The sequence below is a fragment of the Melanaphis sacchari genome, unplaced genomic scaffold (assembly GCF_002803265.2).
Source record: "Melanaphis sacchari strain LSU unplaced genomic scaffold, SCAv2.0 Contig11_pilon_pilon, whole genome shotgun sequence".
NCBI lineage: Eukaryota > Metazoa > Arthropoda > Insecta > Hemiptera > Aphididae > Melanaphis > Melanaphis sacchari.
Window position 1 is genome coordinate 6,803,654 of NW_020270469.1, and position 11,316 is coordinate 6,814,969.

An 11,316-nucleotide genomic window follows, 5' to 3' on the forward strand; every position below is an offset into this window, starting at 1 on the left:
ATACAATATGGTAATTGGTAGATACTAGATAGTACCTGCAGTAAATACTCTTATAATAAAATAATTGAATGTATTTTTGATATTTCTCATTAACTGTATGAAAAACTTATGAGAAACCTTGTATTACATTTTCAAGCTTTAATACCAAAAGCTATAAACATTTTATAATATAAATAAAAAAATTAAAAATTACATTTCAAATTTAATAAAATAATTGTCTTTTTAGTATATAATTATAACAATTTATTTTAATAGATATTTTTATTCTTAATGATATAGTTAACAATTCACAAATCACAACAAATAATTTTTTTGATGTAATGAGCAACATTATGTCTTGTAAAACTACATATTGTGTAAGAAAGCTTGATCACATACATTTTGTTATAAAAATTAAATATTTGCATAGTACTAAATTATAGAGAGATCAAAATTACAATAGATAAATAAAATACAAAAAATGTATAAAATATAATAACTATATGGAAGTATTCACTGGCTATTGTAAATACATTAACAAAAAATTCATATTTCAATAAACACTATAAGAGTAGTAAAATTAAATCATAAAATAATAAGAATGTTAAAGTCCAAGTTGTTTCTCATTCAAAATTAGCCAGTCTTTATATTTTGATAACAGTATATCATCTGGTTGTACAATTCTCCATTCATTCACACAAAAAAGTCTATATGAATCATTACCGTACTTGCCAATTCCATACAACTCTATTGGGTATTTCCAATTTTTTGACAAGAAATCCGCTGCAGATAAAATATACATATTTGATGATTCTAACAAAAGAGAGATATTTTCATTTTTAATAATATTAACCTGTAAATCGTTTTATAGTTTTAACACGAGTATTTTCTAGTCCTAAATTTTCCACCGAACAAAGTAAATCTTGAGGATTTGCATTAATCACATCTTCTGGTGTTGGCCATTTCAGTAAAAATTCGTGAATTTTTGGAATTGCGAGTTTTGCTGAAAATTTTAAATATAAATATAAGTTTTATATGAGTTTTGATGAAATTTAAAGTGGATTTCGAATAAAAACAATTCGAAGAGTCATAAATAATAAGTCTAATTTATAATGATTAATGAGTAAATTCAAAAGCTTAAGATTATAATTCTACTAAGGTCTAAGACATATCTCTAAGTCTAATTTAGTATGTATCACATACTATATTATTATGTAATATTTTTCAATTAAATGATACAATATTATTTACCAGTTTTTACAATCATTCCTAAAAGCTTGGTTTAAATAACTCTCTTCTTTACACACTACATCTCACTAAAAATATTTGCAAACTCCAACATATCATTTTTGATTGTCCATCCTTGGTCTCTAAATGTATAAAATTTTGTTTAGTTCCCTTAATGCTTTCAATATCCTTTTCAATCTCTACTTTATCATCAACTCTAATTCCGTAATTGCTATAAAAATAATAATTATTTTTATATTGGAAGCTGGTTTTATTGTTTACTATGTTCTTGATAATATGTAATGTAATTATTGAGCTATAATAGTTTTGTACTGAAAGCTAATAAAAAAAAAAATATATACATTATTTACCGGTCACTTTTGTTAAAAATATAGTAGCAATCAACAGTTGCCATGGATTGTGAAACAAGTCTTCCTGTATAAGAGCATACGGAGATCTAGGTGGAATCCATTGATCACCACATGTTGATTCAAAGTATTGACTAGTTTGTATTGCATTTTGATTTTTTATAAGATTCTTGTAAACTAATCCAGGCCGTTTGCAATAAGTTGTCTTGCGGGTATTTGCATTCTTATTTGAATATAATGATGAACACTTCATTTTGGAAATTTTATCAATACATTTAAGTTTTCCATGGTTTGTTTCCATTTCTGGAATAAAATTTGAAATGTTTATAATATTTAAGAAATTAATTTTATATAATCAGTGTTAATAAGTAGATGTTACTTATTATAAAATAAATATAAATAAGCCAATTAACTACCTAAAAAAAATATATGTATTCACTGAAGTTGGAATAGTAAATTTGACACATAAGTAATGAAGCAGTTAACAGTTGAAGAAATCATTTATAACATGAAGTTTTCAAAGGGAATGAAAATTAAAAAGATAAGACCAGATATTTATAGAAATTTCTATAATAATTATATTAACAGCTGTATTTTCATTGAGAACTTACTAATCAATTATGGAAAGAAATATTGACATGTTCAAGACACACGCAATAGGTCCAATACCATTGAATAAAGAACATTTTATGTCAACAACATGAAATAGCCACTATAAAGTTAAGAAATATTATTACATATCAATGTTTAAGAATTAAAAAAAATAATACCAATATTTAGACTACTACAAGTATACAAATCATTATACTAATAGTACTTTACTAACTTTGCTTATTACTTGGTGTTTAATAAGTTTTATTCTTACAATAATTAACTTAATAATTATTATAAAGTTATAACTATAAAGTATAAATTTAGTCACTCTTGTACTAGTGTTTAGTACTATGAAGATAGGTACTAGGTAGTAGCCAGTAGGTACTAATGTCGGCATCGGCACTCGGCAACACAAAAAATGAGCGCTGTCCGTCATGTTCCAAGCGGCAGTTTTTGTAAAGTGGTTATCAAACTATTAAACAAAATGCCCGCTTTTTTTTAAATATCCTATTATTTATGAGAATAATTAATTTTAATTTTTTTTATAATACACGAATAAATAAATTATAATACAAATTATGTAAAAAAAAAATTTACAAATATTATTAATAGTTAAAAATAACTAAAATACTAGACAATATAATAATAATACATAATAACATACCTAATAACAATTTTTAATTAATATTTTGAATGTCGTTTTCACTGTTTTCGTCACTACCGAAATCGCTGTCATCACTCATCAGATGCAAATGTTAGAACGATTGGTTCCATCAAACTGTCTCTCAAAATCTCCTTCTCATTATCTTCATTTTGGATCTCCTCAACGTGTTGAACACATTGCTCCCAATCACTTTTCGTTACCGAATCCAATGCCTCATTTGTTGGCTTTTCGACGTCCACCATTTTAAATGTGTTATTTTTGTTTTAACTGGCAATGGTACGGTGGTAGTCGAATTATTTCATGACCCACCGAACTCGCGATTTCGTCTAATTCGTATCTTTTAAACGACGGTAGGTAATAACAATTTATGTCGTTCACGTAGTTCGGCTAATGTTTCTAACAGTAAAAAATCAACATTTTGTTTTTTTAGCCAATCCTGCCTATACAATTTTCGAGCATTATTTTTAGGATAATTATTATTTATATACATGAAATAATATGGTGTGTTATCCATAACAATAACGCATGGCTCGAGAAGTAGGTACCTAGTTATAACATTTCTACAAATCATGCTTTAAAAACATCCAAGTTCATTGAAGAATGTCAATAGAATTCCCTGCTTATTTTAACACCAGTTTTAACCCTTCAACGAATCCGTATCGAGATGATCTAGTGAGTGTAATAATGAGACAACTTCTTTTGCCAGTTGGTACTTTTAACCCTTCTGTTCCTTTGTCATTTTGCCAAATATAAGATCTTGAATGATTTTGATTTACCCAGGTCTCATCTAGGTAAATGACTGGTCGAGTATCCTTCATTTGGCGAAGTGTAGGTTACATATGTTGTGTAAAAATGTATTAAAAGCAATAATATCGTTACGCTCCATCAGCATTTTTCGACCATTATTACATTTTTTAAATAAAAACTTTAAGTTTTTTAAAAGTTTCCTGACAGACTGAACGATCCCTCATAATTTGGAATTTTTTTTTTTTTTAATTTCATTTAAAATTAATAATGCAGTTGGAAATTCATTTTTTTTATAAAATGAATACACTGTTCGACGAACTACCTACATCAGTATCAAAGTCATCTAGTTGCGTACATTTATTTTTTAATGTTTATAAGTTTTACGTGGCGATTTAAAAGATGGTTCTTCCTCGACATCAACTGGAGTTCTTTTAGCTTCTGTACATATTATGCGTTTTAGTGTTGAATCAGAAACGCCACAAGCTTCAGCGGCGACTTTTTGAACACTTTTAAAATAGTCTGGTGTTAAATCTTTTTTTTTAAAAGCATTTTAATAAAATTATATACATTAATAATAATTTTTTTGCTTTGGCTAAGAGTGTCACGATTTTTAAACAACGTTTAAAAAAAATCAGAATCTATATTAATGATAGGTACCTAAAACATAACAAAAACTCACAAATTAACAGACACATGGAACGTACAAAATATGTTTTAGGTAGTGATTAATAATTGATAGTTAATAATCACTTATGACACGAATATGAAGAACTATAAAGTATATGATCATAATACGCTATTGTCTCATACTTCATTGAACAATATGATATACCAGAATAGAAAATCGTAGATGCTTGTAATTGGTTTTGGCTATATTTTAAGTTAAAAATATGTAGGTATGCATATATATATATTACGATTAAATAAATATATATAAAGCTGTAAATTATTATAGAGTAGTTTGTAAATTTAGTATATTAAATTAAAAATTATTTAAATACTTATCAATTTATATTTTAAATTTGATATTTTATCTATTTGCACAAAAAAAAAAAAAAAAATGTTAAAAGTGCATTTCGACTTTTGAGTAGGTACTTATAAAATTAAATATTAATTCTATTAAAAAAATATAAAATATAATATTACTTGTAGTGTTCCGGAAGTTTATGCACTAAAAACTATCAAAACATGCCACTTAGACACTATAAAACACATATGCCTACATTTTTTTCAATTTATAAATATAAATAAAAAAACCTTTAAATTTTATAATTTTTATATTAATTCCATTGACTGATAATTAAAAATGTTATTTGATTAAATATCACAATTTAAAATCAAAAGCTTTGATTGGCATTGTGTGCCTGCACCATCAGATACAACTATAAAATATATATTACATTTTATATTTGATTTATTAATGACCTTTTAGTTTTAGAAGTAATTAATTTTAATAATTAGTTACATAATATTTTACTTTACAAAATTAATAATTATTATACAAAATTTTATTTTGTAGTTATATTTGTATTGGTAAGTATTATCCAAACGTGTAGCTGATCTACCAATTTTATGGTCGATTCAGTAAGAACATGTAAATGCATGAATTACTTTCATTATTACCTAGGTTCTAAGTACTTAATTACTTTTATTAATATTGTTATTATTTTGAGCTATAAAAAAATTACAACTGTACAAATATGCACAACAAATGAAAGTAACAATGTAATTAAAAAAAAAAAAAAAAAATACTAATTTTAAAAAGGCATGCTATAAGACTGGGAAGATCTCCTAGTAAAGCTAGATGGTATTTAGTACTTTTAGAAAGATATTGTCTAAGATATGATTTGAAGCATTTTTTTTTTTTTTAAGGATTTATCTTGGGGTTGGTGTTAAAGCTTAATTTGTTATGGAGTTTTTGGTAAGCAGTTAGTGATTTGGTTAATATAATTGATTTAGAGATCAGAGTGCAAGATGATTTTATTATGTAGGTAAATTAATTGAAATTTTTGAATTTGTTAAATGTTAATTGGAGTAGCAATGCTCAATTTTTGATCTCTGTAGTACTGATATAAGCAAAGTAATGCTTAACACATAAGAAGTCTAAGTTATTCTACTTAATTGAAATTATATACTCAATTACAATAATATATAAATCTTTTAATGTTATTGTTGAGCATATTTGTAATAATTTACAGTTTGTTTTCTTATACAGTTGCACATTTTAAATACTTAAATTTAAAAATGTATCTTGGTAAAAGTAAATTACTTTTTAACTTTTATATTGTGTATTAACAATAGGTATATAAACACACGTGCAAAATAATGTTCAGAGTAGTCAAATGTCTACCCTAACTACCCAGTACGTTCAGTTCATGTTATTATTTGTGTCTAAGAATTAATGTTCTTTTATATTTATAAATTTTAAATTTTAAATGAATTAGACACAATGCTAAAACTACATTGCAAATATTCTGTTGAGTTATACAATGTATAAGTGATATTTTATTATTTTAAGAGTTACATTAAACTTAAATATTTTAAATTTATCAAATTTATAGGTAGAAAAGTATAACTATACTTGGAAATGAAATAATTGTTTTTTATCTTTGTAATTATTATTCATACTTAACTTAAAATTACAAAATAAAAACAATTTACTTCAATTGAGGAAATAGATTTTTTTAGAGAATTAACCATTTGTATAAAAAATATAAAAATAATAATAATGCAGTTTATTGAATATAAGTTATAATAGGATAACAGTAAAACAATAATAAATTATTATATTAATTTTAAATCATACCACAGCAAAAGCTATTGGAAAACATAAATAAAAGATTTGTTAATTTATCTGGAAAATAATAATAATAAAAAAAAAAAACATAACAAAGAATTAATTTAAAATGTTAACATGATGAAATACATACTTTATAGATAATTACTTATTATTATGTGTCTTGGGCATCTTGTTTTTCCACCATGACAAAATCATTAACACTGTGTGACTGCAGGCTACTTGATTCTGTATCAGTTGAAGAGGAATCTTCAGAAACCCTATTTACAAATTTGAAAACAAAATAAAATAATAAGATTTTTATAAAATTATTAGAAACATTTTATGACATTTTCTATAAGCATGCATTGAAAAAAACATTTTTCAAAGTTAGTAAACTAAAATATTAATTAAAAATTGTATATATTTGTATTTAAGTCTTATATCAAATTCTAATAAAAATTATTATTAAAAAAAAAATATATTTTTATAATATTCACTGTGTGTTTTTTATTATTATGTACAAGTATAACAACTTTAGTACAAGTGTATGTAAATGACTCAGTAGTTACTCAGTAGTAATAAGTTGTTGCGATATTAGTGATTGTTTAACATTGTGTTAACATTTTAACTATGTGATATAATGTCACTGTTAAAACATACTTTAGTTTAAACATAATCTTATTAAATTGATTCAATGCCATTGTTGAATTTTATTCTGTTATTAGACAACCCCAATATCACATATACTTGCTATTAGAGATAAGTTTTAATTTTTTAATACAAAACAAAGCTTTAAAATAGTTTTTATAGGGTAGCAAAATATACATATTAATTTAAACTAATAAAAATATCCAATTATCAAATAGACATCTCCAAAAGAACAAAAATTTAAATTTAAAATTACCAACAAGCAATGGTACAAAAAAAAAAAAAAATGTTCCTTGGCCTTTTTTTTTTTTATTTAATTGCTTATAAACCGATAAGGGAAATAGTACGTAACATGAATGCATATTTTATATATTAAAAATTTAAAAATCTTATCACAGTTGATATTTTTAAGATTAAGGTAACCTTAATTATCATTTAAATTCCAGTTTATGACCTAAAATAATTTTGTAAAATGTACATATAAAATTGTCTACTTTGGATTTTCAAATTTCCCAGATTCTGAAACTAATAAAGTGTTGTCATGTTCAAATGTTTCAGTTTCAGGAACCTTTTCGTCAATTTCAGATTCTGAAGACTTTTTTTCATCACAATCATCCAATTTCTTATCATCTTCATCTTCGTCATCTGATAATTTCTCCTTTTTTTTCTTTCCTTTTTTAGCACTTTTTTTATAGAATACACTATACTAAAATATAAAAAAATACATATTATATGAATAACTTTACACAATTACCAAAAGAATTGAATTCATTATGCATACATACAGTATAAATGGGCCAAAATGAAGCAAAGAACCCTACATCTTCTGTCAGATTTGGGAATAGCCAAAAATGTAATTTGCCTGTAGTCAATATCCAAAGTAAACTGAATAAGACTAGTCTAAGAATGGCCAAAACTATAATGAATATCAGAAATCCTGCTGCTGCTATACTTAAGTACTGCACACCCATTCTGAAAATAAGTTAAAAATATAAATTTAACAAGATAGATAGGCAATAATCAATAATTATTTGGGCCCGGATTTGTATGCAAAAAAATTTTTTGTATGTTAAAAAACCAAACATAAAAAAAAAAATTAATATCAGTATTTAAAATGTGTATATAACATAAAAATGTATACTAATTATTGAATGAGTACCAATACAATATAACAAAATGTGCTTTTAAATTATCAAATTGAAAATTTCTACAATTGTCATATAGCATTGCCTAGTACTTATAAAATATATACATTTTATGTAATTATGCATTTTATAGCAAACACACAGAAATAGAAAAAAAAAATTAATAGCAGATCCTACATATTACAAAACGTCAAGATATTTAATCAGAATTATTATTAGTAAAATGTAATAGATTATGCATTTGCATAAAAATCTGGGCCCTAATTATTAGTTACTTTATTTTTGAATAATGTAAATACAATGAATTCATTTACCTCACTTGTGGTGGCCATAATGGAAATAAGCAAATTCCAATTCCACCAAATACAATGAATGTTCCAATTACCCAATAATAAAATGGAATAGGATCATAAATCCAAACATATGCATCCAAATTATCAACAAATGATTGTTCCATATGCATTTCTAAACGTATTTTCCGACTTTTTTTTTTCCGTTCAATCTGTTAATACAAATACAAAAATTTCAACTTTAGGGCATAGTAAGGTAATTTAGATGGAAATAATAATTTACTTATTATAAAAAAGTGTATAGGAATAAATTATATGCATGCATTTAAAAAATCCTAGATTAGTCTCCAACTAATAAAACAACAATGTATATCTGATTAGACATAATCAAGGGTATAATTTTAGTTTTTAATTGTTATGTTGGTGCAAAAATGTTTGCAGAACATTTAAAACCATTACCAGGCTACAATCGTAGGCACCTATTATGGATGGGGGGGGGGGAGTTAAAGAGGGACATGCATCCTTCGTCTTTTTTCTATTTGTTATTTTAACTATATTTCATAATTTTGACTAGGTGCCCCTATTTGTTGTAAACTAGATACATTTGTTAAAAGTACCAATTATTTAAAGGAAATATTGGTGGTTTAGATCCATTTTATCTAATTCTGTTAAATAATGAATTATCTTGGTTTCCTAAGTGGTTTTAACTTGCATTGTTATCACAAGCCAAATAATCAATCTAAAACATGTTGAAGATACAGAGCATGAACTTTTTGTTCACTTAAGCACACACCTATGGATTCATTTTAACATTTTATAAATGGGTCAAAATATTAAGTTATAAATAATACTACTAAAATGTTTAAAATTTCTAAAATAATTTTTTTTAAATGTATTTAAAAACCAAGTTTCTTATATTTTCCTTCATTGATTTTGGAAAACGTGGTTAAGTTAGATAATTTCTCTCAATTGTTTTTATAAAATTTAAATCACCAAATAACATTTATTATGCAATTAGAGTTAGTTACGACAGACCGAAGTATTGAGGTAAGACAATTCTTATTATGTAACTTATGGTGGGATAAATTAAGGGGGTAGTCAGTTTGTGGAACATTTATTGTATTGTATGACTTTAATTCTCAAAAAAGTAACAAAATCATGACGGTTGAAATCAACACTTCAGTTATCAGTTACTTTCATTAAAAATTCTATTAAAGAAGCTTAGGCAGGTAAATGGTATTTATTTTATCAATTAACTTGATTATATAAAGTTGTAAATGGGTTCATCACAATTTAATAAACCAAAAAAAAGGCATTTTAAGCAGGTATTAATTCAATGTGCGAAAATTCAATAGAAACTTAATTGCAATATACTAAGGTAAATACAATGTAAAAAACCTCCAAGTTAAAATATAGGTACATATAATAAATGTCTACTTATAAGTAAAACATTATCTTACTTCAGTGGATTTAATTTTATCATCGTCGACTTTGTCATCTTTACTAGTTTCTTCGCTTTCATCATCTTTTTTATCTTTTTTCTTTTTATCTGTTTTTTTCTTCTCGTCTTTATCAGTATCATTTGATTTTTTGGACTTTTTATTTTTCATAGCTTTTAATTCTTGATCAGATATTGGTACTTTCTTAGCACGGTGATAAAACTGATGCTTTAACATTCTAGAAAGGAAAATGTACCTATGTATATAAAATAATATTTATAATACAACATGAACAACTATCATACAAGTCCAAAAATATTTCGATATCCTGTCTGGTAGTGAACAACTTCTCACTAGTTGCCCATTTTGATTCCAATAAACTGTCAACGGCTTTACTACCTAAAAGGAAAAAAAATAAACTAACATGTCACATTATCTACATAGACAGAGCAAAAGATATTGTTAATACAAACCTGTAAAGTACTCGACATTGTGGCCTGCAAATTTTGTCTTCTTGTGTGGAACATGCTTGCGCAACCAGGCGGCCACAGAGTACTCGGTCTTGCTGGGTTTGTCAGCCGAGGCCTCGGGGTCCAAACTGTACTCCTGAAAAAAAAATCAATTGGCATATATTACCAATCAGATAAGTACGAAAATACGGATAACGTGATTTCAATAACTTGCCACCTCAATGGTGACAATATTGTTAGTGTTATTGTGACAGAAACTCACCTCATCCCGTCGCCGTTTCCCTTTTCTTTTCTCGGCCATTATGCAAGGGCGGGCGTATCTCTATTATCCAGAAGACCAAAACATCCACCAAAAGACAGACTACTGTTACTTATAAAACAGCACAGTTGTTGCTGATGCGTTTTATTCACTGACGCCGATTGTTTTAATAGTGCGTGATAAAAATTGAAAATGGGAAAAACAATAACAACGAAAGCAAAAGATGAAATGAATTGTAGATATACAATATAATGTTTATTAAAGAGCCAATAAAACTTATAATTCTTTAATCATACGAATAACTGTAGTGGCCGCCGAGAACAAGACGATGAACGATGAAGTGATGACTAGGCCGACTAGGGCACTGCGACGCGTAAAATTGTGGAAACTAAAATCCCGTTGATTGACCGAGTTTATTTGTTTTGTTTTTTGCTGTCCACCACGCGTTACAGTGCCGACACGAAAGCGACCCAAAACATTTCGATAATCCCGGACAATTGACATGACCTGACAATAGCGCGACCACAAATATCAATGCAATATGCATTTAATGTTACAAAAAAAAAAAAATAAATAATAGCAATAAATTATCAATCCAGATTTGTGTAAAATACCTTTAAAAAGTATTCCGAATGGCAAATGTTTCAAAAATTTTATTTTATTTTATTTTTGATATAAAAAAAAAATAATATATTTTACATGTCTTC

General features: G+C 26.0%; 2 protein-coding genes across 7 annotated transcripts; both read right to left on the reverse strand.

Moving 5' to 3' along the window:
- Positions 1 to 505: 505 nt before the first annotated feature.
- On the reverse strand, positions 506 to 2,579 carry LOC112604263 (methyl-CpG-binding domain protein 4-like). Of its 4 annotated transcripts, none has more exons than XM_025353220.1 (5): positions 2,401 to 2,578; positions 2,186 to 2,286; positions 1,578 to 1,877; positions 833 to 982; positions 506 to 762 (listed from the first exon to the last, which is right to left on the reverse strand). In XM_025353220.1, exons 3-5 carry the CDS (start codon positions 1,873 to 1,875, stop codon positions 584 to 586), a joined length of 627 nt encoding a protein of 208 aa, XP_025209005.1. In that variant the 5' UTR covers positions 1,876 to 1,877; positions 2,186 to 2,286; positions 2,401 to 2,578; the 3' UTR covers positions 506 to 583. The 4 variants fall into 4 exon arrangements, with proteins under 4 accessions (XP_025209005.1, XP_025209006.1, XP_025209008.1 ...); XM_025353221.1 differs by having other exon boundaries at positions 2,345 to 2,578; XM_025353223.1 differs by lacking the exon at positions 2,186 to 2,286 and having other exon boundaries at positions 2,401 to 2,579.
- Positions 2,580 to 6,380: 3,801 nt separating this feature from the next.
- Positions 6,381 to 10,995, reverse strand: LOC112604373 (translocation protein SEC62). 3 transcript variants are annotated; one of them, XM_025353374.1, is made up of 9 exons: positions 10,613 to 10,995; positions 10,354 to 10,486; positions 10,186 to 10,279; positions 9,902 to 10,118; positions 8,466 to 8,653; positions 7,792 to 7,978; positions 7,501 to 7,712; positions 6,510 to 6,636; positions 6,381 to 6,396 (listed from the first exon to the last, which is right to left on the reverse strand). In XM_025353374.1, the coding sequence occupies exons 1-8, from the start codon at positions 10,649 to 10,651 to the stop codon at positions 6,531 to 6,533; spliced, it is 1,176 nt and encodes a 391-aa protein (XP_025209159.1). In that variant the 5' UTR covers positions 10,652 to 10,995; the 3' UTR covers positions 6,381 to 6,396; positions 6,510 to 6,530. The 3 variants fall into 3 exon arrangements, with proteins under 3 accessions (XP_025209159.1, XP_025209158.1, XP_025209157.1); XM_025353373.1 differs by lacking the exon at positions 6,381 to 6,396 and adding an exon at positions 6,409 to 6,433; XM_025353372.1 differs by lacking the exon at positions 6,381 to 6,396 and having other exon boundaries at positions 6,463 to 6,636.
- Positions 10,996 to 11,316: the final 321 nt, after the last annotated feature.

Bases quoted from the DNA above. Each gene is read 5' to 3' on its own strand.
- LOC112604373 (XM_025353374.1), bottom strand. From the start codon at position 10,651: ATGGCCGAGAAAAGAAAAGGGAAACGGCGACGGGATGAG. The intron at 10,280-10,353 runs GTTTGTATTAAC...TTTTCCTTTTAG, and splicing joins CAATGTCGAGTACTTTACAG to GTAGTAAAGCCGTTGACAGT. The intron at 7,713-7,791 runs GTATGTATGCAT...TTTATATTTTAG, and splicing joins CATTTTGGCCCATTTATACT to TATAGTGTATTCTATAAAAA.
- LOC112604263 (XM_025353223.1), bottom strand. From the start codon at position 1,875: ATGGAAACAAACCATGGAAAACTTAAATGTATTGATAAAATTTCCAAA. The intron at 983-1,577 runs GTAAATAATGTA...TAAAATTTTCAG, and splicing joins ATTTTTAACAAAAGTGACCG to CAAAACTCGCAATTCCAAAA. The intron at 763-832 runs GTTAATATTATT...TTTTATCTGCAG, and splicing joins AACTATAAAACGATTTACAG to CGGATTTCTTGTCAAAAAAT.